Source organism: Sander lucioperca, chromosome 12 (assembly GCF_008315115.2).
Source record: "Sander lucioperca isolate FBNREF2018 chromosome 12, SLUC_FBN_1.2, whole genome shotgun sequence".
NCBI lineage: Eukaryota > Metazoa > Chordata > Actinopteri > Perciformes > Percidae > Sander > Sander lucioperca.
Window position 1 is genome coordinate 33,578,890 of NC_050184.1, and position 27,683 is coordinate 33,606,572.

The window sequence follows — 27,683 nt, forward strand, 5'->3', positions numbered from 1 at the left end:
AACAACAACAACAAATCATCACTCATTCAAAGCACTGAAAGCAGTGATTTGTGTTTTCTTTTTCAGGTTTGAAAATGCCATATCCAATACCTTGTAGAGCTTAGATCGGCCCAAAAAATCAAGCCCAAACCTGCCTGAGCCCGAGCACGTTGCGTCCGAGACCGGCCCGGCCCGACACATTAACTGTAATTATGAACCCGAGCCCGATTTAAACCCGACATTTTTTTAATACGTGGGCCATTATAACTGACGTTCTCAACTTGTTTAAACTGCTTCCATACCTCTGACTTTCCTCCACACTTGCTCAAAGGTAATTCTCCTGTTTTTCTTTTTTTCTTTACATCTTCAAGCTCCACGTTGCACTTAAGATACACAATACAGCCCAGCAGGCCCGGTGTGATGCGTGCGAGAGGAGGAGACTCCGCGCATGAAGTGCTGCATTTTGTAACTGCAGCCTAAATTTTGTACACATTTGTTACTTTTATATAGCTTATATATACATATTTATAATATTTCTGATTATGGCATAGCTTTCTCCCCACCCAATTAGGCTAAATAGGTAATGGATAAAAAAAAAAAAAAAAGCTTGATCAAGGCTCCGGCCCGGTCCGAGGATAGTGGCGGAAATAACGGCCCTCGGACTCGGGCTTGGGCCGAGAATCTAAACTCTAATACCTTGTACCATTCAATTTTATTTGATTTAATGACATTTATGTCAAAGATACAGGAGAGTGAAAATACACACATAGCAGCCAATAAAATCTGTTGTTCAATATCTGACTGCTTGTATTGCCTCATGACTGATGAAAAATTTGCCTTGTTGTGTGCAGTAGCATTTTGATGCATCGCAATGCATCGTAGAATCAAATTGAATCGAATCGTTACCTGGTGAATCGTAATCGAATCGAATTGTGAGGGCAGTGCCAATGCACACCCCTACAAAATAGCCCGGATACGGGCGACGGCGTCTTGTGATTTTGGAGTCTGGCGCAGTAGTGATCGGGCGATGGAGCGAAGTCTCGCCCATACACCCGCCCGACCAATCACGAGTCAAATCACAGCTGTCAATCGTGACGTTTCACCACGTTTATATCAAAGCATCATAAAAATGATTAACACCAAAGTTATCACAAAAAATAACACTTGATTAAGAACTACCTAAAATGACAGAAACCATCTTTTGGAGAAAAAAAAGGGTAACGTTTTACTTGAAGGTGTCTACATAAGAGTGACATGACACTGTCATGACACATGAACCCTAACTCTAACCATAACTTGTCATGACAAAAACCGAATGACACTTACTAAAAGAAGCGTTATGTCATAAACGTTTATGACTTGTTTATAATGTTTATGACACGTTCATGACAGTGTCATGTCACTCTTATGTAGATACCTTCAAGTAAAGTGTCCATGTTCCATCCGCTAACACAGAGAGAGCAGGATTTATGACCTATACTGTAGCCAACCACTAGGGGGCGATCCAGATGTTATGCTTCACTCATACAGTGTATGCATCTATCCCATAGACGTATTAAAATAATCTACACGTTAGCTACCCGTTAGCTACATACTGGCTGCTACTATTTCCGTTGTTTATTTTTGAAAAAACATGATTTCTAATAAATGTTGTATTCACACACATAGTCTCGGTCATGGGGTTAGCAAACGGAGACCTTTGGCAACACTGACGCCAACACTTGCCGCCTGATTGGGTCATGACATCTCGAATTCTGAGACTAAGCTACTAACGTTACCATGGCAACTACCAGCAACGGGTATACATACTGCGTATCCTGTTTACCCCAGGATGCGCATGCCCAGTATATCAGAATCAGAATCAGCTTTATTTGCCAGGTATGAGGACACATACGAGGGATTTTGCTTTGGATTATACATTGCTCACAATGTGCTTAATCATACAAAACAAACAACAAAAACAAACAATATATACACACTATAAACAGAAACAATATAGACATGTTGAGGCAGTAGTGCAATGAAGAGTGCAGAGTGTGCAGGAGTAAATTATTTTTGTAAAAAATTATTATTATTTTAATTATGGAGCATAGTGCAAAGGATGCTGGAATAAATAAGTAGTATGTTATTATATAAGTATTATATTACAATATGAACAGTATGAACAGCTCTTAAATAGAGAATGATGAATAAATAATAAGTGGAACCGGTAAACAGGTGCTGATTAGAGACAGAGTTGCTGGGTTATTGCACAGGAATTGAACCTGACACTGTGAGTCACAAATGGGGGGGCAGTAGCTCAGTCAGTAGGGAGTTGGGTTGGGAACTGGAGGGTTGCTGGTTCAAGTCCCCATACGGAACAAAGCATGGTGGTGGACTGGTAGGTGGAGAGGTCCTGGGCACTGCCAAGGTGCTCTTGAGCAAGGCACCAAACCCCCAACTGCTTGGGGCGCCTTTCCATGGGCAGCCCCCTCACTCTGACATCTCTCCATTAGTGCATGTACAGGTACTGAGCATGTGTGTGTAATTCAGGCCTGTGTGTAATGTGTATAATAATAACAACAGAGTGAAAACATTGTAATTTCCCTTCCCTTGTGCATGGAGATTGCTTTTGGCTCAAAACTTTGCTTAAAAACCAAAACGTAGCAATGTAAATGTAGCCTAAATCAAGAGTCAAACACTGAAAATATGCTCTCATCATCGTTACTTTGTGCTCCCTCTCTCTCTTAAATTCCAGGAAATTTAGAGCAAATGATCTCACTTCCTGTCTATTTCCCTGATGACCAGCGAGCGTAAAACTTCCTGGCCCTCAATCTAAACCATGATATTTAATGTAAACATCGCAGAACTGACTACAGACACCAATGTCTATAATGTTGAGTTAACATATTTATTATGCCAGCGTTCAATTCTTGCTTCTCTTAAAACACAGTGACATGTCTTAATGTGGTTTTGAGTTTCGAAATAAATCAACATTTCCTGAACTGACATTTCCTCCCTACTCCTCTCTCCCCATTGCCACTTGTTTACATACCATTCAGGGAAAGTGAGTGACAATGGAGTGACAAGATTGTCTCACTCCACTGCAGAATCTTTCTTCACATGCAAACAACTGTAAATAACAATTGTGCAGTTTCTGCTCCAGAGGGCTTGCTTGTCAGTGAAGTTACCTGAGGGCGTAGCTGCCGGTGGCAGTACTGCAGCGGGCGTGTCGACGCTGAACTTTCTCTTAGCTTCTTGTACTGGATTCTCAAACTGGGTCTTCTGGTTGATGTGGCTAGCACAAGGGAGAGAAAAAAAACATTAGACGAACAAGAACTCTAAATAGGTACAAAGTTGTGAGATAAAGCTTTGCTCTGCGTACGTAATACTGTACGTTTCCATCCTGTTTTTGTTGGCGTACTGCTCATCACAATCCTACTATTTTTATTCATGCAGTCACCTACACACAGTCTGACTGCCAGCTAATGTTTTCTGCCATTGTATTCATCTGTGTTCGTACATGCGTGTTTGGCCTCGCAAAACACAGCTTGTCCTCACTCCTGATACTTTTCTTTGCCTGTCATGCAAACCTGTGATTTGACTATGAGAGCTGGGTGTGACGTAACCTATGCTGGGTCGACACTACAGCAGGGTTATTATAGTAAACGAAAACAAAACTAAACTAAATAAAAACTAAAACCATCAAGAAAAACTAAAACTAAACTAACACTATATTGCCAGGTTAAAAAAACTACTAAAATATAAACGCAAATCATTTTCATCATTCATTTATCAATCATTTAAATTTTTTTTGGACAGAAATTGAACAGAGTTTACATTCCAGATGAAATGGCGTAATTGCTTCACATCGGACACTAAAGTAGTAGAAGCTTAAAACTCCTGGCCATTCCTGTACAGTTCTCCAACCATGTATTTTGTATATATATATATATATATATATACATATAGATACATACTTCAGAGACATTATACCTGGCCCAAACAAAAACAAACTACTGTAAAACTAAAACTAATGATACAAAAACTAAATCATTCTGAAAAACTGAAACTAAACTAAAACTAGCAAACACACTATGAAAACTAAATGAAATTGAAAGGTCAAAACTAAAATAAAAAATAATTGAAAATTCAAAAACTATAATAACCTTGGTAAACAGCATGTCATCTAGCATGCAGGCCGCCCTAAAATGGTGTGTCCCTAACCTGTCAATGCCAGAAGTGGAACACATACAGATGAATTGAGAGCACGTCTAACCCTCAAAAAAAAAAAAAAAAAAAAAAAGAATCGACATTCCCAGTGAATTCAAAGAGAATTGGATAGAGAGGATGAGTAGCAATCTTTGCTGTGATCGTCCACATTGCCATTATGGGATCAGCATCTGCTCAATGCGTTATGATCCCGGGATCAAAAGATGAAATAAACTGAAGATGGATGTGAACGACAATATGCCTCATATGGCATGCCCAGAGAGGCTGAAAATGAGCAGCCTTGCTAACTCAGGATGAGCGGCTACAGTATACTTTGGGAAATTTGCACCAAACTAAATCTAAAAACAATTAATGATATGAGGTCACACCTGTGTGCTGAATCATTTCCTGCTACCTAGATGAATTGTCTCTCCATGGTTAGATGGTAATGGAGAGGGGTAGCTCATCTGCGTAATGAGTTGTAAATCCTGGTCATGACAGCACCTTGGGAAGGCAGAATGCATTGATGCTGCACAGTGAATCTGCCACATGCTGAGACACTGATGGTAGAGCTGTGAATGTGTGTGTGTGTGTGTGTGTGTGTGTGTGTTCAACAAGAAGTGCTCTTGCCGCGTATGACTCATGCAAAGAGATATCCTCCCCGTTAAGTCTGGAGAGATAAACATTCCCCTCTCTTTCATTTCCACGCTTTCATTTCCTCTCTGTCTCACCCCCTTGATTGCCACACCTCGCATTTTGTTTGGCAGTTGAGGAAATAATGAGACTTTGTTGTCGCGTTTGGTCGTTCATTCACAACAAAATTTGCCAAACAAAGGCAGGGGAGAAGCCTCTTGATGACCCTGTTGCATAAACAGGCACACTCAGGTCTTTCTCTGACCGCAGTAATGGGACTAAAATGGAACGTTGTGTTCTTGTTTACACTCTCAATCAGAATGGAATCTTGCCCTTGTTTCCCTCTTCAGGGACTCTACACCATCAGTGTCTGTTGTTTTCACTCTCTTTTCTCTTTCACATACACACACACACACACACACAAAGCTGCAACCCGCCAATGTTATCTGGACTGCCATAATTGCTTTCTGCAGGGCTGTGGGAAACTACCGCATGGACAATAGCATATGCCACTTTCACATATTCCACAGGTCCCACTGAGATTTCACACGTTTAAAACTTAAAACTATACCTCTGGAATTCAGCCATATGGCTTTAGGTTGCAGAAGATGTGAATATAATAAGACAGAACTTATTCAAAAATATGTATAGTTAGTGAAATCATATACTATAGAAAAGTAACGCACACCAAGGGCAGTCATGAGGTGCTGATCACTGGAAAAATAGACTTGAGAGTAAGAAAAAAAGTGTTTCACACTCTGGCTCCATATGTATTTCTCTGTTTACTCTAATGATGTTTTGAAGAAGGCCTAAGGGCCGAAATGTCATCACAATAAATAGAGAAATGAGGCTTCCTGTATATCCATGGCCCAATGTTGTAGTCGAGTCACCAACTATCGAGTCCGAGTCCAAATCCAAGTCATCAATGCGCAAGTCCAAGTCGAGTCAAGAGTCCAGAGAATAGCGACTCGAGTCGGACTGTCAGACAGAGTCGACTCTGACACTTCATCCCTGCCATGGTCTCTATACACCTTATAAATTTAACATTGCGATGGAGTCTAATCGACTCTAACATATCGACCTATTATGCACCATAGTAAATTAAACTTATTTCACTCCTAAATGAAGTCTCTCCTGATTGAAATGCATATGGAGCCAGGGTGTGTGACACTTTTTTCTTACTTTCTAGTTAGTGAAATCAAGCATGCAGACACACCAGAGGACCCACACATGTATAAAGTAGATTGAAACCCTGTGTTGAACCTACAGTGTTGACTGTCACTTTAGCAAAGACACAGGGAGACTGAATATGAGTGGGTGGCAAGCCATACTCTCTACATCCACCACATTCTTTCACAGCTGCATCCTCCTGGGTCTGTTCATGCACAGGGAGAAGTTTACTTACTCTACGTAGTAGGTGCCGTACTGGGGGTCCACAATCTTCTCCCAGCCGTAGGGCAGCTCTGATGGGAGAACAGACAGGGAGAAGGCAGGAGCAAATTACTTGCTGAGGCACCACACGGACAATTGGACACACGCAGTGCGGGGTGGTGCTATGACTGGCAGCTTCACAGCATGCTTACCTACACCTAGAGAACAGGAAGACTGCTTTCGTTTGTCACTATGTGTTTATGGCTTAATACACACTGTGGAGGAGGCAGGGGGAGAAGGAGAAAATGCTGAGTTGTTAAGCAGCCTCCGTGGAAAATGCCTTTTCTTTCCAGCGGTGTGTATGTGTGCAACATCTTGAGTCCCTGCTGCTGTGTGAAAAACACACGCGGCGCAGAGGAGATCTTAACGCAAGAGGGGCCATAGGAAATTGCCTTTTGAGAGATGCTGCACTGATGAGCTCCCTGCATGTGTCCCAAAAGCCATTAGTTGTTGAGGGGCAGGCTGCAGACTGGAGGTTTGTGCTGTGCCACCGGCAAGACAGCGACCAGGCCAGCTCGGCTGTTCAATCGCCGCCTGTTAGGCAGGGATGCGGCTCATGCACATGCTGCTCTATGCAGCAGGGAGTTGGGATGAAGTGTAAGTGTGTGTGTATGTGTATGTGTGTGTGTGTGTGTGTGTGTGTGTGTGTGTGTGTGTGGGGGGGAGAGATAAGTGCCCATGCAAATGTTACTACCATACCAACTATCTGCAGAGATTGTCTCACCTCCTTCCTCGCATTTCTCGGGAGGCTTTGCCTTCTTGGCAAGGCGTGGGTCCAGCCAAGTAGTGGTCTTGCTGTTGTGACTGAAGTACAAAGATGATACATGGCTTTAGATGCAGTAAAAAAAAAAAAAAAAAACATTTTACAAACATTTAAGCTGCTGCGACAATCAAGCAATTAGCACAGGCAACTCACAGGAGCCACTTCACCCAGGAGCTATTCTGCCAGCTCAAACAAACAAACAAACAGAGCTAAAAGCTCCCCGAAAAAAACAGAAAGTGTGGCTAACTTCTAATCCTTTGGGATCAAATGGCTTATTAAAGACGCCTTTAAAACGTCAACAAAGCTGAGTAGAGCCTTTGAGGTAAAAGGAAGAGAGAGTCAGGGAGAGAATGGGACAGAGTAAAGAAGGCCAAAAAGGAGGAATACATAAAAGCACCGAAACAAAAAGAGTAGAGCAGCAGCAGAGATCGTAAAGAGCAGAACTTAGAGAGCAGGTCAGGGATGGCGGGCTTCATTTAGCCTGTTGTTTTCTCTGGCTGGCAGAATGAGCTATTGATTTAGCAGCGAGCGGCAGCAGCACCTGGCTCTGACAGCGGCGGCTCAGCATTGACTGCTTGCCACGCTAACAGGCCAGGTAAACAAAGCCGGGCCTGCTTCTTTTAGCACCAGCCAACAAACCCCCCGGCATCAAACACGGGGGGGGGGGGAATAAAAGACAAACTCAATCGAGAACAACACAATTGCCATTGCTGAGGCTACAGATAGCTTCCATGTCCAACACCTGGTTTGATACAGTGCAGAGGAGAAGGGTGCGCTGGCTGGGGAGTAGAAAGCACTCACTGCCAGATCTGTCAACACATTTGGCTTACCATGGCGGTAAAAGAGACAAATGTGGAGTGTACTGGGGGATGGGATTATAGCACAAGGCTGATGTAATAGGAGAGTAATAGAGCTCAACAATGACCGCCCATTTTTATCTGGTTCCGGAAGGGTTTTTCCCTGTTCAATATCGCCATAAATGCTTCATTAAACGCTTATATAAAGAGTTTTAAGCTTGGAACCAAGCCATGCAAAATAACATTTTGAAAATGGCAAAGGTACAAGACTGTGTACAGAAATAAGTATCATAGACTTCAATGGTAGCAGCTCGCTCTAGCCGTTCACGGTTTCGCGGGTTCCACCAATCAGAGACGTCGCTTTTTTACGTTAGGATTGGCAGTAGTGTAGTTGTTCTCACATCTCGCTTCTACAGGAGCAGCAACTTTTGTTTCCCAACTTCGTGGCTCGTGGCCAGTCGATAAATCAAAAATCCTTACGGAGAAACTGAATGGGATTTTTACTTCCGGAACCACACTGTTGAGCTCTGTAGGACCGAAACGAAAGGCTACTTACTCTATGAAATAGACCATGCCAGTCTCTGTGTAGGCCATCTCCCAGTTTTTAGGCAAGGACTCTTGACTCTCATCCTGCGTGTTCCACACACGCAAGTCCATGGCGCCGGCTGACTGGTTGTAGCTGGGCACAGTCTTCCGCCACTCCGCCTTGTCCTTGTGCTCTGTGGCCGGGCATGGCGAGAGGGACACGGGCATGGAGACAGAAAGAGGGATGGGTTGGGAGTAAGGGTATGGGAGATGGTAGAAGGAGAAAGAGACAGGAGGTGAGAATGTGGCGCCATTGGAGCTCCTCTGGGCTCCTTGCATCTCTCCCGGCTGCCGCTGCTGCTGTCGCTCGAGTTGATCTTCCTCTGTACACTGGGTGGACGGTTACATCCACAAGAGAGGAAAAGGGGGTAGAGAGAGAGAGAGAGAGAGAGAGAGAGAGAGAGAGAGAGAGAGATTGGGAGACACAGCGAGAGTACACAGAGAGAGAGAGGACGGAAGCGCGGCAATTGCCGTAGGATTTGCATGTCAGCAGCGATGTACTGGGAACTGCCTCCCAGGCAAGGGCAAGAGCTGACCAATGCTTCAACCCAGCCGCGAGCGCCACTTCATAACTCTAGACACATCACACAGGCTGCTGCATAGCGTGTGCGTGTACTTGCCTAATCTTGATGGGTGTGTGTGTGTGTGGCTGTCTGTGTGAGGCTCTTATCTGCAGGTTTTCATCTGGCTGTGTATGACCTAGCTTCACCATGGCATTGACTCAGTCTGTTTGGATGGGGTGATTGAATGGCGGGGATGGGAAGTGACAGCTGTTGACTGGAAGAAGCCAAGAGCTTTTTGTGTTGAAATTGGGGACTTTTTTTTCCCCCCATCATGAAACCATGGAGGGGTTTCTGCCCTTATAAAGTCAGAATAATTGACTACATACAGACACTTGCTCGAGGCTACAGCAACTTTCAGCCCTTGCAGAGATATATATATATATATAAAGTGGGCTGTAGCAGATGTGGACATGCAGGTCTCTACAACTCACGAGAACGCTAAAAGGACACAAAAGAAATATTGCCGTATTAGTACATATACTGTATGTGTAAGTGATAGCAATGACATGGTAATGGCAAGGATATTCTTATTTTCGGTTGAGACATTTACTTGACTTTCTCCCTGCATGAATTAGGGCTGTGCAATGAATGGAATTTTGATCGCAATTTCGTTTTCGGCTCCTAATGACCACAAAAACCTAGACTGGTTGACACCAGACCCTTCTCAGTTGTAACTGAGAGTGGGTCTGGGGAAGCTTCATTCACAGCTCATTTCCAAAGGGGCGTCACCAACGGACGCCGCTCAAATTCCTCTGGGCGCAATTGGATAGTCCTTCAACCAATCAGACCAACGATCCGGGTGACGTAGCAGCGACAGCGGCATCAACAGGTTGCTGCGCTTCGGTGGCCGTCATGTTGAATGTAAACAAAAAGCTGCTCGCTGTCATCGCGTAAAGCCCGCCTCAACGGTTGTGATTGGTGCCTCGATTTGGAAAAATTAGGAAATGGGCTTGAATGGGCTCTTGGCCAGACTGACTTGCAGAGCAAATCTCAAATTTGCCGGAAGTTCATCAGGGTTTTCCCAAAAACCTATTTAATCGAGAAAAACGATTATTTTGCAGATTACGTTTTGCAACTAAAACTCTTATTTGGTCTTGTGTTCAAACGGGAGAAGTATTAAGGAAAATGTCATACTTCAAGGTGTTTTCACTGTTGATGTGTTCACCGTTTTTTTAAGTTCAACAAATGCGACACCTTTCCTAAAGTCAATGAGTAATCGTCTTAAATAATGATTTAGTGATTTCAATATTGACCAAAATGATTGTGTTAATGATTTTTTTTTCCATAATCGAGCAGCCCTGGCATGAATGTTGAATATTAAACAGTGGTCATTTTTGCTGCAAATATCTTGACATGATATTTGGCTAGTTGTTCTTAAGAATCACATATACACCAAATAACAACACTGGCAATGTTCATTCAATATGCATTGTTAATTAGCCGTTTTTTTGCTGCACTGTGTGAGCAGTGGCTCACTTGGCTGACAATCTGGAGTGGCGGTGCCACACAGCACCAGGCCAGGGTGTGTGTGTGTGTGTGTGTGTGTGTGTGTGTGTGTGTGTGTGAGAGACTGGTCAGAGGCCCGTCACTGAAGCGATAACAGAGGACAGGACAGATGAGGGAGCCTGTTCCAGCCAAGGCCCAGAAGCTGCTACTTTGTTTAGCTGCCTGGTTTTAGATGGGTGGATGATATTATGAGAGAGAAAACTAACCATACGGATGGTTATTATGTTACATGTTGGCACATCATTCTGAGAATTACCATTTTATTTTTGCAGTGTTTTATAATAGCACAGCAGTCAGATGTTTCTGAGGTACTTTCACAATGAGAACTGTTTCCCATTAGCTGAAACATGATCTGATTTTGTTTATGCCATGAGCCACGTGAGGACATCATTGTGGGAGAATTTGAACAAGGACAAAGTCAATCCCTCTGTCCGAGAGATGGCTTCTGTTAATCTCTGCCAGACTTTGATTACCTCTTGACTTGGCAGTGCTGTGATTTAGTGCTGACCTTGCATGCAGAACAGCTAATCCTGACAGTGTTTGTTTGGAGAAAAGAATAATGAGGTGGAGGGAGAAGAAAAGATCCCGCTGCTTTGCATTCTGGGAAAAATATAATGGATCGCTGAAATTATTCAAGCAAACAAAAAACAATTTCGGAAATTAAGCGGTAGGAAGCACCGTCGCATTACAACTAAGCTGTAAGAATTGCAGAGGCAGTCAATCGAACAAGACAAATGGTGTGTCTCTCTCACCAGCCAGGCCGTTGACCATAGGAGGCCTCTCTTCTTCGTCTTCCTCCTCTGGTGCGGCGCTGTCCTTTCTGTCCATCTTACTGACAGAGGTTGTGCGTTTTCGCTGGACCTCCGTGTCAAACTCTTCATCAAACAGAACCTGGTCCACCAAGTCGGGTTGCACGGGGCTGGGCTCTGCAGGGGGCTTAGGGGTCCCATAGTAGTTTCCTGGAATGAAGAGTGGGAGACAACAAATTTATTTAACATCTAGAGGACTTCTTTGACTACAGTCATTACATAACCCTAACTTGTTCCCTCCATTACTACATACCTGTCCTTAAAGCTACAGTGCATAGTTTCTGTCTCCCCCATGAGGAATTCTAAGTAATGACAACAACACGGTCTTTGCATCCACATGATACAAGCCTTCCGTGATCGTGCACCGTAAATAATAAGATAAATGTGTTTAAAAGAAATCCCTGTGATCCGTATGACGTCATACCGAGCCGGATTTCTTTATATGGTCATCTGCCCTAGGCAGGCATGCTACTGTGGGTGTATGTACGTTTACATACACCGCCGCATGTAGCTACATGCTAACGCCAGGGAAAGCTTTAATCTTGGTTTGCGGATGTTGTGAATTTCTCCCCAATTTTGGATCACATTCCTGCTGAAACATGTACGGTTGTGTAGTACTTGGTTTAGAAGCTTTTATCTGCGATTCCTGACGGCAGAGCGTGCTGCTACACTCCATTGCAATCCACCGCTAACTTCATGTACAGTAGCTGAGACTTTATTAGTGATTTATCACAGAATATGGTCTCGCTGTATACTCTGCTTTGCGTGGAGAATTCTTCTACCCGTGTGATAACATTTGGTCCTCATGAGTATAGGAATACCAGCAGGAATGCACACACACGTAGTCATCACAAATGTTAAATATTGTAGGAAAGAACTGCACATGTTGACTTGGATTAGCAGTGCACCACAGAATGGGAAGAGACAACTAAGCACCAGTGCAGCTGCAAAACCACTTCCTTGATACCAGATCAAGATGGGACCATCTCTCACTTCAAGTGTAGCAGTTGTTAAAATGTCTTTAAAAAAGACTCCACGGAGTCTGATTGTGTGCTACAAATCATATCTGGCAGAGCTGTATTGGTTGGAACAAAATGAGGCCAAGCTTTTCCTGCCGTAACTCAGGTTTTTGAAAAGTTTCCTGGATAAAGGGGTCCCTCGATTTTTTTCGACGCAAATTCCCATTGGATACCGTTTTCGCTGCCACAACTGATCCACACCGTTGGCTAGGGATCGTTTTAACCACAGTACCATATGTCTCATCCAACGCACGGAGAGGGTCATGTTGCCTTTCCAGATCCAAACCTGCTGATTAGGCACACCTACCATCTAGCAGGAGACTGTAATTTAACAACAGAGACATGCTCCCCCCCCCTTGCTGGCTTCCCAACTGTGAGACGGAAATGTTTGTTTTATGTTATTTGTCAATGTCCAACTCAATCTTTGTGTTTATGGACTTTTTTTAAAACTTTTTTTTCTTTTCAAAGCTACAGACCAAAACCCAAAAAGCCTGGACTGGTGTATTGTCATATTTACTGCTTCATTCCCCGGGGAACTGTGACTACAGCATCTATGCCAAGGTAGCATCTCAAGCACTCGATTGCCCCTTTAAGTCCATCAGCTTGCATTTGCTGTCATGTTGGTGCCTAGGGCGGCAAACAGCCTTACACCACAGAGCGAGCGAGTCTTCGTCTTTCCTCAACTACTATATACGAGAGGGGGTGACCCACTTTACCACTCACTGTTCTCTCTCTTTCAGCAAGAGAAGCAAAAATAAGAGAAAAGGATGAAAAACTTCAAAGCACAAGAGGTGAGAAAATAGTTGGGAAGGTATGGTACAAATATTGATTCACTGGTTGTTTTCTGTCTCTGGGAAGCCACAGCCCTCCAGTGTTTGTGTTGGATTGTTGTGTGGTTAAGACTGAGCTGTGTCTGAGAGGCTGAACATTGTATTATAACAGTTAAACGCTGCATCGGGGAGCATCGGGGAGCTACTGTGACAAAGGAGTCCACTCGGAGGAAGTGAGAGAAATGAGAATGGAACAAAGGAGGAAGGACTGGAGGCAGTGAGGGAGAGAGAGAGAGAGAGAGAGAGAGAGAGAGAGACACGGCACTTTCGTGCTAGCATACATTTTGTGACAATGGAATTAAGTTTCCACATGAAGCAAAATGAGGCGCAATTGTTTTTTGTTTTATTTTAGAGTTTCATTCTCTCATTTAAACATATATTTTTCAAAAACCTATTACACTACTGAGTTGAAAGGGGAGATTGTGCTTCGACAATTGGGATAATTGGTGTGAGTGCTAAACCCAAAATCTAATAGGCATGTTCCAAAAAGTGAAAACAAGGTAGCACATCTCAGGTTCAGTTAAGGAGGACAAAATACTGTCATTGCACTTTTTTAATCCGGCTCACATCATAATAAATCAACGCGGATGCATTTCGGCACAAGACTTCTTCAGAGCAGTATTTTGTCCTCCTTAACTTGGGAACTTGAGATTTTCTACCTTTTCTTCACTTTTTGGAAAATGCCTATTAGGGCTGCACAATATGAGGAAAATATATGTTTTTTAAATATTTTTTTTTTGTTAGGCCTTTATTTGTGACAGGACAGCTTAGACATGAAAGAGGAGAGAGAGGGGGAATGGCATGCAGCAAAGGGCAGCAGGTCGGAATCAAACCCGCGGCTGCTGCGCCGAGGACTGAGCCCCTGCACATGGCCGTGCGCCCCACCAGGTGAGCCACCCAGGTGCCCTAATTGCGATTATTTTGACTGATATTGCGATTGCGATACGATTCTTGATATTGGAGGGAATGATCATTTTGTATCATTATTCTCATTTTCATTGTAATATATATATAAAAATTATTACAGTGTGATTTTTGTGAGGATCTGTACCAAATAGAGTGCGGATCGGGACGCATTTTTCTGTCCGAGCCCGTCAAAGCAGTAACCGAACCCGGCCCGAGCCCGAGATGCATTAAGATATTTATGTCCGAGCCCGACACAGTTCAAATCTAATTTTTTTTTCATACTAATGACACATACGTTTGTTTGTGTGGAAAGCCCGCTTTTATTAAGCAACTGTAGGAAGGCATTCGGAAATGTCAACAGATGAGCGCAGCAGCGCACACGGGGCAACAAGCGCACGTTAACACAGGTGCGCAAATTTTAAATTTAAAATCTTCAATGCCTTATCGCGCTGATGTGACTGAGCCCGACCCGAACCCGAACATCATTTCTAAATATCTGTCCGAATCCGGCCTGGCCCGTCGGGTACTGTTGGGTCCCGACGGGCTCGGTTCGGGTATCCATCCTCTAGTACCAAACAAAGATTTTTTTCTTTAGTGTGTAGGATACAATTTGTAAGCTGGGACGTTTCTGCAGCACCACAGTACTTCATTCAGAATGGTTGGACACAGATTTTGCCTTTGACAAATAATGCGCCCCGCCTGTGATTTGGATATTGCACTAGTCCATATTGCAATTTTCGATAAAATTGCGATTAATTGTGCAGCCCTAATGCCTATTAAACTATTGTTTTCCATATTGAAAGTAAGACAAACAAGATAGGATATGGATTGATGTGCCTCACATGTAAGTCACAATCACAGCAAAAACCATCACAACTTGTCGAGACTTCACAGCTGACCGTTTCTTTACCAGCTATAAATATAACATGCTAAATAAAACAATCAACCCACAGACTAAAAAGCGCAAATCATCCGAGCGTCACAATACATTTAAATTGATTACACTAATCCGTGTTTTAATGTATGAAGTATTAATATTGGTACCTTATCGAAAACCATTAAATCCTTTACTAGGTTTGTAATTAATGGGATGCTTACTGTCGGAATGCAAAACAAGGGAGTTAAATTAGATGTGGTAATTTGCTCAGTGCACTGAAGCACCCACAAAGGCACACGTAGCCTCTGTAAATACCCATTAACAAGGAGCCGGGAGACAGCGGCCACAATGAGGAACTACAGTGAGATGGATCGTGTTGTAATTATACTGTAATAATGAGCCACAGTCATTGATGAGAATGTATAACTCAACCAAGCGTGGCTGTAAAACTATACAGCCTAAAAAAAAAAAAAAATAATTACTCCAAAGAAGGAGGCTGGGCTAGAATTAAGTGAAATGTCTCTGAGGAGTTGGGTCTTTTGGCTAAGTTTTATTAAACAAGCAGTTTGTTTGAATCGCATGTGGCTCCCCCATTTAGTTTAGTTTAGTTGTTCCAACAAAATGCAGTTTAAAATTAGCATTTATATCCTGCGACTCTGGGACACAGCACTCCCCAGCTTTCTACAGTCAGCTATATCACTTTATTTAATCTATAATCATATTGTAATATAGCAGTTGCTGAATATCCACAGTTCCATTTAATATAGTTTGAATGCTCAATCCTATTAATATTCTAATTTGACAAAAAAAAGTCCCCTATTTTTCTTTTGATGTGACAAATGTGTGTTTTATCATATCAAAGATTTCAACTAGCTCCAGCAATAACAATCAGAGTGAATAATTTAAAAACAGCCGGAACATGGGCAACAAAAATGGGTTGGATCAAACGGGTGGATATTTGGACTTCCACTAGATACATGATTAACAAATAAGTGAATGAATAGGTAAAGGTTTTAAAGGAGGTCCTTAAAACAACTATACAGTACATGAAGCAAAACAACACAAATACACTCACACATACACAGACAAACGCTCTCCCAGGCATAACCACTCCCACACCCACTGATTCCCCTAAAAATGTAAAAATACATACAGTAAATACACAAATGTACACATGCCCATACAAAGCTTTTTACATGCACCTACATGTTAGAGATACATTATTTACATATCTCAGGTATAACAAGAAGGGCATTTGGAGAGGGCAGACCTCTGCCAAGGTATGCTCTATCTCACAATGTTAAAGGTGCAGTAGGTAAGCCTTATAAAACTAACTTTCTGTCAGATTTGCTGAAACTGACCCTATGTTCCAGTGGAACTACATGAAGCAGGTAATTTAAAAAAAAAATCTGACTCCTCTGGCACCACCTACAGCCTGTAGTGCAATTTGCAAAAATCCACCGCTCCCTGTTTAGATCCACCAATCAGGGCCAGGGGGGGTGTCTAACTGTGTAATCTTCGCAATCCTACCTACGGCACCTTTAATGCAGAGTGAATTTTCCCAGTCGGTAACTCATGTTCCGATTATTCCGACACCAGATGAATGCAGCGGCAAACAAACTGCGTCAACCTGCACCACCAAACATAACAAACAGTGTTCCATCCAATAACCAACAAGAAGGATTTGGGGGTGGGGGTTGGGGGGGTTAGTGCGCAGAAGGGCAGTGGTGGCCTAAAGGTTAGAGATGCGAGCTTGTGACCGGGAGGTCATTCGTTCAATCCCCAAACTAACAGGATAAAATCTGGGTGGGGAAAGTGAAAGAACAACGCTTGTTCCTCTCTCATTACCACCACTGAGGTGCCCTTGAGCAAGGCACTTAACCCCAACCGCTCCAGTGGAGCTGCTCAGTGGCCAGCAGATCAGACTGTGGTTGTACCGGGCAGCTTCCAGGTATGAATGTGTAACTGTGTGAATGTGATCAGGGCATTCTTGCAAAAGAGAGGCTGCCTCTCAGTGAACCTTCCCTGAATGAATAAAGGTTAAAAAAAAAAAAAAAAGGGAGGGGACGGGATGAGGAGGAGGGAGGGGCGAGCTAGCCTTGTTTTGTTTGACAATACTTTGAACGTCAACAAGAAGTAACGTCACCCAACATCGCTTAGAGCACCTTTAATGACCATGGGAAAATGTGGGTCACAGGGTGATACCAGTTGAGAACCCCTGCCCTATCTCACAATGTTATTGCAGTGTGAATTTTCCTAGTTAGGAACTCATCTTCCGATTATTCCTACACCACATGAATTCAGCACAAATTTTGCAAAAGTGAAAAATTATTTGTGCGTCTATCCGCCCTGTGATTCAGATCTGACCCAAAATTCAATGGTTTCTTCCTTGGCCCATGCTACTCCCTTACACCAAGTTACATGAAAAATGGGGTCAGTAGTTTTTCTGTAATCCTGCTGACAGACAAATAAACAAACCAAACGGACAAACAAAAATATAACGTTCTTGGTGGAGATAATCAGAAGCAAGAGCAGGTAGTTTGAAGATAGGTAAAAAGAGATGTTTTAAAGAAATGAAAGTTCTTTGTTGACTTGCCTAATTAGCCTACTGGAGAGAAACAGAAATGCCTTATTTCATAGTACTAGTACAGTGCTCGTTGAAAATGTGCCTGTTTGGAAGGGGCCGATTGCTTGGCCTGTGGTAGTGCCGCATGTAGAATTCTCCAAAACCAAATTGTACCCCAAAATTACTTATAGAAGGACCCCGAACCACTTAATATGCAACTCCACTGTACAGCCTACTACTGACTTACAGTGAAGGCTACATCTACATCAGAGGAAGACATTGTCCTAATATATTTACCTGACAGAGAACATTGCAAATTCAGAATTGAATCATAAAATATCACAACGAAAATGTGGCGTAATCAGACATTAGCCTAGCCTTAGCCTTAGAGAAAAAAGCTAAGTGTTGTCTTTTTCGCCAACGATATTGCATGTCGATATCATCACAGTCAGCGTTTATAATGACGATGATGTTGTTTCGTCTCGTATTATCCTTGACGAATTTAACACTTGTGGCTTGACGGTTAACGTTGACGTATGGATTTGATTCGCTGGGGTATTTCGGTAATGTTATAAATTAGCAGTAGAATTAATGAACCAGACCCAGGGTGAGTCTGGTGAAAAGTGCTGTGTCTGCCCGGTTCAGCTCTGAGATATTCTCGCATTGCACGGCGCTGTGGAGAAATAAGCACCAAGATTAGGATATAATCTGCCTCTTTTTAGAAGTGGTGAATGTGCAGCTCACAGCAACTTCATATGCTATATTGTCCAGCTTTTGTTTGATATTTAGTGTTGGCAAATGGCTTTTTATTGAGTTTCCTCTTAGCAAAATAATAGACACGGAAAAGCCAGCGTTACGTAGCGCCTTTTTTCCCCAACATTATTCAACACAACAGTTGCGATGTTCCTGTCAGCTATCCGCTCGTGCTCCCGGAACGTGAATACAATTTGGCTTGGTATATCCAGCAATCATGTTAGGTTAGAAGCTGCAAAAAGTGAACCGCAGCCCAAGCCGGTAAACCTCCCACACCCCTGCTGCTGTCCAGAGTGTGTCAAGAGCCTGCTGCGTGCGGCACCAGCAGTTTATTGTTTGACTGTTTAGTTTTATTATTAATATTCAATGCTGCATTTGGTACCCAGGAAACCAAGTGTGAAGTAGATTGGATGAACGGTTCATGAGATATTCCAAAGACAGACGCACAGAAACACAGACACACACACACACACACACAGGCGTCCCGCTTGAGTAGATAGATTAGTTGAAGTATTGAGCATGTCAGAAACTGTCAGTCTCAAAACTGACTTGTAAATTAGCACTTATGTTGCTGCTGCTGTCTGCATTGAAAAAGCTAGAGAGAAAGTAGTTTGCCCAGATCATCATCTCGAGTCAGTGCAGTTAAAGCTGCCATCGTAATAGCTCATCTAGTGACGTGGAGGCTGCTGCTGTGCTTTCCCCTCACGATTGATGCCAGAGAGAGAAAACACTGATCTTACCGGTCCATGCTCCTGATGTATAATTCTGCCTCATTAACACATGTCCAATGTCTCATTATCAGGACAAAGAGCTGTCGGGTCACCCTTTGGCAACCCAGATTATGTCAGAGTGACCACCTCAAATCTTCCACCTTAATTGCTTCCTTAGATTAATGGGCTGTTCATCACTGGAGAAAAAAAATGAAAAGAGTGTGGGAGCCACCATGGTAACAGCTCCAAAATGAGTGTGTGTGTGTGTGTGTGTGTGTGTGTGTGTGTGTGACAAAAATAGCCACAATTGCTACGGGCACTGAATCAATAAGTCAACATGCAACATTTATTCAGTTAGAAATGCAACAATGAGCAAGAAATAGAGCAAAAACAATTACTGTAATGTCTAGGAAAGAATCATTCTTCCCACATGCTCTTCCCTACTGACTGATCACATTCGTGATCTCGGGATTCTACAATATGATGTACTGTAGGTCACTCACAAACGCTACAGCTACATGAGCATTTTGGTGGCTATGTTTAACCTATCAGAGGCAAAGGTTCGTCTTAAACACAGAAAAAAATTCCAGCTCATCATACTGTAAAATTCAACATTTCTGGCTATAAGCAGTTTACGTAATTTCAATCTTGCTTTCGGTTTAGTCACGCCGTGGCAAAATGGAAAGTACCAGTCGTGTTAAAGGTAACAGCAGCAGAAACAGTGAGCCTAGAGGGCTACTGATTTGGCCGTAGTGTGATTACATTAAAGCTCTTTTTGCTATCTGAGAGTGGTGGGTGGACAGTGTAAAGCAAATTTTCATTTTAACAGCCTGGGCCAACACTTGCTTGGCACTGTCAGTGAATTACAAAGCCATTTGCTCGTTACACATGCATGGTTGTGTTTGCTGCCAGTAAGAAGTAGTTTCAAGGGAGTATTTAAAAAGAAAAATATGTGTGTTTATGGGTGAGAAAGAATGTGTGTGTGTGTGTGTGTGTGTGTCACGTCATCTGTTTCCATCAGCAGCTGCCAGCATATCTCATCTCCAACTCAAATTAAATGCGAGTACAACTGTGACCAGAGTTACATCTGCTGCAGTGCATCTAAATCTCACTATACCCTTCAGAAAAAAAGAAAAAAAAAAAAAAAAGAACTTTCACTATAAGCTGTGATGGAAATGCTATGCTATAGAAAGCAAAGCCTCATGCAGTCATGGTCATTTAGCAATGTGAAATGGTTCGGTGTTTTCAAAAGACAAATGGAAATTGGAGACACCCCCTTATGTTGTGTGGAACTTTGGGAAAACCTCTCAAGGGTTTATACTCAGGCTCAGCCTTCACAAGCTCCCTCCCAAAGCTCCAACCCACCCCACCCACCCTGACTCAGAGTTTATCCCCCCCCCCCGCCTCTTTGAACCTGCCAGACAGAGTCACAGACCGCCATTAATCATTGAGGATGGGCTTCGCCTCTCTCGGGCAGTGCCCTGGCTGCCCAGGCCTCACCACTGACTGCCAGAGCCCCAGGCAGGTGAAGCCCATCTTGTGCTCCGGCCTTGGCACAGTGCTCGGGCCCTGCTTGGCATGGATGCCCACACTTCACAAGCCAACTTTGTCAACCTTGTCAACCCCACATTCCTCTACTCCCAATGCTTGTGTGTGTGTGTGTGTGTGTGTTGAACAGCTTCACAATCCCCCTGTTCGATGGCCTACCTCTCATACATAAACATCCTTCCTCATTTCTGTTCATCTCCTCAGTCTGTGCCGTGACACCGAGTATAAATTAAACATCCTCCCTAACTTTACTTCTCTCTCTCTCTTTATCCTTCCATATATTGTTCTTCCACTTTTTGTCTCAGCTTTTTCTTAAGTTTTTTTTTCTCTTTTTATTTTTTATTTGGACATGCACAATAACAACACTAATCCGACTTGTATGATATCAGCCGTGCAGTCCGAAGAGCTGACGAGCCTCCTATTTGCTGTTGCTAGCGCAGCACCTTTGGCCCCTTCCTCCTCTGTGACTTCTGGCCCCCTGCCCTGTTTCTATCTAATCCACAGCTATGCAGCTTTGCCTCTGAACTTCACAAAGCCTGTTATACCAAAAACGACTTCAATTATAAAATGTTGTTGTTGTTGTTGTGGGCAATGTGGTCCAGCAAAGCAAGGGGATGGTAAATGGTCATTCCTTTTCCAGTAAAGTCCATGATTGTCAAGGTGAATACATTTTGTATTGCACAAACACACAGTGGATTCCCTTTTCAACGCCTGTCAAATTGGCTCCTGGCAGGCCAACAACTACAGACTCTAACTGTCAGCTTGAATTAATGTACCATAGTGTTGTCCATGTGCCATCATTTCTTTTGTCTCAGCCTTTTGTGATTCATTCATGGTGTGTAATTCTGTAGAATTTTATATTTCCACTACATCCATGCAGTAGGCCACTTTCACTCACACATAGTACTGCTTTAAACCTCCAACAGTGTTGTAGTCCGTCCGACCAAGTCATCTCCGAGACCAGAGTGTATTGACACCGAGTCAAGACCAAGACCAGACCAGTGCGAGTCCCACACTGCATGCCACGATAAAATGTGGAAAATGCTAACCATAGGCACTCCTCAAATTTAATCTGAAAGATCCACATTCCCATAAAAAACAAACCCAGAAAACAAATTAAGATTCTTCTTCATTCAGGATTTGGCTGACATCTACCAGCAAGCCAGAGCTTCTTCTCCTGTCTCCCGCATTCACTTAGTTGGAAGTGCATGTTAAGGGGGGGAGGGGGGGGGGGGGAGTTAACAGTAATACATTTCAAAATATAAACGTGTTAAGTTATTGGTTGCATTTGAAACAGGAAGTTTTACATCCAATCACTGTAATGATGTTAACACATAAATCAGACCATGCACAGGGAATTTAGTGAGTTGGGGTCTTGACCGGTTTTTAAACAAAATCCTCTCTATAGTGCTCTTTATCAGAGACTGACACAAGGTAAACGTTAAAAACGGGCGATTCCGAGACCGAGGCTAAATTTACATTGCTACGCTTTGGTATAAAAACTAATATCTTTGGCAACACCAACACTGACGCCAATGTTTCGCCTCCTGATTGGGTCATGACTCGTGGCAACAACCAGCAACGGGCGGAGCATACATGCTGCCTCCTGTCTAACCCAGCACGCGCATGCCCAGTATATGAGAATGTTGATGAGATATGCGAATAGTTCTTCTACTGGAGCTAAAAACACTTTGGGCTCAAAACTCTGCTTAAAAACCATAACGTAGCAATGTAAATGTAGTCCGAGACTTTCAAAAAGTGATCTGACCTACCAACATGTAATCAAGGTACTGCTTCCCATGCCTTCCACTACTATAAGCACAAAGGTAGTAAGTCTGCTGATTTGTAACCACCTTGCATGAGACAACTAAAAAGGAAAAACCCATGACAGAATGGCATATAGAACACATACTAAATAAATGTTAGCAACGTCAGCATAACTTGGCAAATAATAATAAGATATTAAAAACACAATGCTAATCTTAAAGGACAATTCCGGCGCAAAATGAACCTAGGGGTTAATAACACATGCGTACTGAGTCGACCATTCTCTGGGATATGTTTTCATGCTAATCGAATGTGACCAGTTTTAGCGCAAACCGCTAATTAGCTAATAATGCTAGTCGTCGGTGCACGGGTAAAGTAAAACGAAATCGCTATTTCTATACCACTAACAAGGCTCAAAATAGCACCACACTTAAACGGTAGCATAATGAGGGTCCCTACATGTAAACCCAAGCATTGAGAACTTTGTAAGTGTACAGACAGTTTATTAAAAAGATAGTTTATAAAGACTGTAACGTTCACTATACAGGCAGGCACCATCTAGGGAAAACAGTCACAATCAGCTATGCTAAGGTGGTGCTATTTTGAGCATTGTTAGTGGTATGGAAATAGCGATTTCTTTTTACTTTCGCGTGGCCCCGACGACTAGCGTTATAAGCTAATTAGTGGTTTGCCCTAAAACTGGTCACATTCGATTAGCATGAAAACATATCCCAGAGAACGGTCGACTCGGTACACATATGTTATTAACCCCTAGGTTCATTTTGTGCCGGAATTGTCCTTTAAATGGTTTGAACAGTTAAAAGAAGAGTTCGCACTTCCTAACACAGCCTTCTTTTGATACTTACAATAAACTAACTTTTTAACTAAACATGAAGAATCGAGTAAAGTCTTGGAACCCAGTCCAATTAAAAAAATTCTTAATGAAATTACATTATGGGAATGGAGAATCAAAAATCAAATCAAATCAAATATTTATAGGCTTACATTCAAATAATGCTAATAATGCTGCCTCTTCAGCTGAGATCTTTCCTGTATATCCACTGTTGTTGACTTTGAGATGCAGCGGAGAGAGACACCTGCTTTCCTTGAACTGTACTTGTCCGTTCCAGCTCCCTGTCTCTGTCATGAATGATTCATACTGCTGGCTTTTTCTGTGCCGACCACGGTGAGGGCTAGAAATGGGATATGCCCTAATTCACATACATGCACACACACTCGGGCTCACACGCAAATCTAATTCTCGAGAGTTTCGGCACAGCCAAGGTAACAAGTATTACTCACACCCTGACACTATTATCGTTCTGTAAAACAAAAACTGGCAGACTAATCTTGCTTTGTTTGTTGTGCACTTTCAACTCCGCCATCCACTTGAGTCAACTTTGCTGCAAAGAGCTGGTTGGAATGCAGAGAGCCAGACAGTTGGGATTTGAAACTGTATGTATAATGGATTAATGCTGAGGAGCGATCTCATAAACACACACAATTTTCCTCCTTTATGCTTGGTTATGTATTTTTTTTTTTTTTTATATATATATATATATATAATATTGGCCACAATAGTGTCACTCTTGGTTACCGATTAACCATGGATACATCCAGCCCCTGTTGTTCACTGGTCTGGAGGATTAGTCCAGCGGCCAATGCCTCTGCCTGGGTTGATGTTTCCATTCAATCGACCACATATAAATTTAGACTTCAGACGGAGAAACGTAACGTGCACTGAAGAGGGCATGTGAAGGCATTGATTGTTCATGTATTGTCCAAGTCTTGTTTGCACTGTCTGTATTGTTGTTTTTAGTTTAGTTTTTAGTCTATGTCTGTCTAGCCCATGCTAATGTCCTGTACAAATGTTTCTGTCCTCATGTGCCGTAACTATGTTCAATGTTCTATGTTTCTGCAGAACAGGAACCTGCTGGAAACTGGCCCGTTTATATTGTAACTTAATGTTACTTTTAACTTTCCTGTATAATAAATGAAATGAAATGTCACAGGAGGAGGGGCGGGATGAATGCGGTTCAGTTCAGATTTTGTCCCACAAGAGAAAAATACTTTTTGTAGCATGGAAACAATAAAACACAACAAAACAACAGAAGACATAACAACTATACCCGCAGCACGAACCAAAATAAAGAGACCATGGAATAAAAAAATTGCAACAAATGAAAAATAAGGATACAAGATAAGATAGTGTGTTTGACTGCACCAAGAGGCAGTATATGGTATCATTAAATTATGTGTTTATTGCATAACAATTAAATAAAGATACTATTCCGTTATACCTAAATATGTGTCTCTGAACAAAATGGAATTATTTAAAGTTCATTAAACAGGTAATCTCGCAGTGCCAGACCTTCCTCCACAGCACTGCGGAGGAGGGTCTGGCAACGCGAAACTACTTAAATGCTAAAACTGTAATCCACAAAAGTTATTTTCACATTATTTGCACCACAAGCCATGTCGCACTTGCTGCTCCCTTGTCCCACGTGAAAACCAAGACTCACATCCTTCCATTAGCACAAATAAAACGTTTTTTTCTCTCCAAAGCAATGCAATGGGCCCATTCTGTGGGAATGGGCCCTTAGGGCTAATTTTACAATCTACATTGTACTGGCCGTGGTAACCAGTAACATCTGTAGTCAATGACTAACTCACCATGGGGAAATCATTCATTAGAAGGTAAATATCTCTCCCTCTGTTTCCCTGCATTCAACTGCCGGTCTAGCCGTAGATAACTCTGTTTGTTTATTCAACAGTTTTATATGTGGAGACTCACAGGTCAAAAGTCTGGGCATTAAAGATTAACTTTCTGAGGACTTCTGAATCTGTGCCTTCAATACACATGCGGTTGTGTTACGTTAAGCAGTGAAGGGCAGAGTGGATCCATTCTTCATCCTGTTGACTGGTTCACAGGTTCAGGGTTGGAGGGCCGGTCTCCCAGGGCTGGATATGGGACAGAGGGCGGACCACAGAGAGCTCATACGTAGCCAATCCCAACACAATGTGTAAAAGGACCAGGGTGAAGTTCTTTTTCAGCAGCAAAATCACTTGGGGATATATTATCTCCAGCTCTTTCACATTTACACGCTGACAGGCTGTTGATGACTTGGGCAATGTGTTGAATTCCAGTGATGACCTAATGGTGCACAGCTCAGCGAATTTACAAGAGAACTAATAACCAGGGCAGCATGTAGCTGTATCCCTAGGGTGTAGTAGTGATAACTTAATAATCTGTTTCTATGGTTACTTTTTATTCTTTTAGGCAGTAGTTTTTCTCTTATGGTCTTCCCAAGTTTAGGGCTGGGTACCGAATTCATACTTTTTAGGCACCAACCGATCGTCATTCAATACCAAATTTCAATACATAGGAGCAAATTTCATCAGCGTCAGTAAGCCAATAAACATGCAGCATGCTTCTACCAAGATCTAATAATGCTGCTGATTGGCTGTCTAACATTGCGTGTCGTAGAGGCAGGCAGGAAAAAGTCTGTTGCGCACGTCGAAAAATAAATAAAGATTTTGTGCCGTCATGTTATAAAATGGTTTAGGAACCAGTATCAAAGTCTAACATTTTGAACGATACCCAGCCCCACCGAAGTTAGCTTTATTCTACCGTGTCTCCAAAACAGGATTCATACTTCCTGCGGTCAACGCGGTGCGGAGGGCTTGCAATGGTCACCGCAAACCGTCTCCAAGACGGAGCTGCTTCAAGAACAGACTTCTTCTCTCATCCAACCATTGCAACATGGTTTGTGAGACCCAATCTTGGAGGTGCACGGTTCGGCGCTCAGATGTTCCGCACACCCTCGGTGCACAGTCGCCCAGGCCGGAGTTGCGTAATAACGCTGCTGGCCACAACGCCCCAACTGTGCTGACCGCAAAAAGCATGAAACACGTTTAAGGCTGCTTTCACAACCTAGCTTGTTTGGTGAGTATCTTGTAAACTGTGGTGCATTTGTCTGTTTTGCTCAGTTCATTCAGGTTTTTAGTGAAAGCTGATCAGGTCCAAACAAGCAGACTGAGACCACCTGAAAAGCGAAGTCTTCAAAGTGAACTCGATCTAACCAAGCATGTAATCCAACTTTCTGTAGTGACAGCTTTCTATACTCAATGTTTGACTAAGGATTAAGGTTTAATACCCAGCCCGAGGTGCAATACAGGAAGACTTAATCCAGGTAGATATATATCTGACAAATTATCAGACAATAATTCATAATTCATACCAACTTTGAGTTTTTCAACTCATTCTTTTTCCTACTTTAAAATAAAACTGTCTATACTGTACAACCCCATCTATAGTGTAAGGATTGTAGTATGTGTTGCATTGAGACGTACCATCATAGGTGCCACTCTCTAGCAGCAGTCCGCTTTCTTCCAGGTCACGGAACTCCCCCACGCTGATGAAATTGTAGTCCACTCCAGGGACTTCCCCCTCTCTGGGCTGCCGGGTGGTACCTGCCAACAATGACACAGTTTAAGACAGAGGGAACATCCAAACAAGTACGTGCCATTGACTGACTGGGGGGGAAGGGTTTCTGCAGGTTTCACCAAGTCAAATTTAAGACTTTTTCAGACCTTTTTAAGACCCTTATGAATGAAATTTAAGACCTATATCACAACATTAACGGAACACGCCGACTTATTGGGACTTTGTCTTATTCACCGTATCCCCCAGAGTTAGATAAGTCCATACATACCCTTCTCATCTCCGTGCGTGTCGTAACGCTGTCTGGCGCACCCACCGCTAGCCTAGTTTAGCACAGATCCTGGAGGTAACCGGCTCCAACTAGCCTACTAATCCCAATAAGTGACAACTTATTTGACCAACATTTTCCTATTTACAAGTTGTGATTTGTATAGTCACAGTGTGTACAAATAACAAGGTCACATGAGACACAGCCATCTTCTAACCGCTTACATACTGGGAACTATATTCTCAGAAAGGCGAAGCACTGGTACTTGGGCGGAGTGATTAGCGCAACACCTGAAAAGCACCATTGTTACTCTCTGCTCCTCACCACGGGGCTTCTCTTGTGCTGCGAAAATCACAAATCACTCCGCCCAAATAGCAGAAGTTGCAGTGCTTCGCCTTCTGAGAATATAGTTCCCAGTATGTATACAGTTAGAGGATGGCTGTGTCTCATGTGACCTTGTTATTTGTACACGCTGTGACTATACAAATCACAACTTGTAAATAGGAACATGTTGGCGTTATTTTGTCAGTTATTGGGAGCAGTAGGCTAGTTGGAGCCGGTTACCTCCAGGATCTGGGCTAAGCTAGGCTAGCGGTGGGGGCGTCAGACAGAGTTATGACACGCACGGAGATGAGAAGGGTATGCATGGACTTATCTAACTCTGGGGGATACGGTGAATAAGACAAAGTCCCAATAAGTCGGCGTGTTCCTTTAACAAAAAAAAAAAAAGTCACATGT

General features: G+C 42.8%; 1 protein-coding gene across 4 annotated transcripts in view; it reads right to left on the minus strand.

Moving 5' to 3' along the window:
* magi3a (membrane associated guanylate kinase, WW and PDZ domain containing 3a) overlaps nt 1-27,683 on the minus strand; it is a 170,363-nt gene that overhangs the window by 35,261 nt on the left and 107,419 nt on the right. For all 4 annotated transcript variants that reach the window (XM_031290591.2, XM_031290590.2, XM_036008551.1 and 1 more), the window contains exons 3-8: nt 26,587-26,706; nt 11,201-11,407; nt 8,351-8,513; nt 6,959-7,038; nt 6,209-6,266; nt 3,150-3,256 (exon numbers count right to left, since the gene is read on the minus strand). In XM_031290591.2, coding sequence (XP_031146451.1) covers nt 3,150-3,256; nt 6,209-6,266; nt 6,959-7,038; nt 8,351-8,513; nt 11,201-11,407; nt 26,587-26,706 — 735 coding nt within the window. The remainder of the gene's footprint in view (nt 1-3,149; nt 3,257-6,208; nt 6,267-6,958; nt 7,039-8,350; nt 8,514-11,200; nt 11,408-26,586; nt 26,707-27,683) is intronic.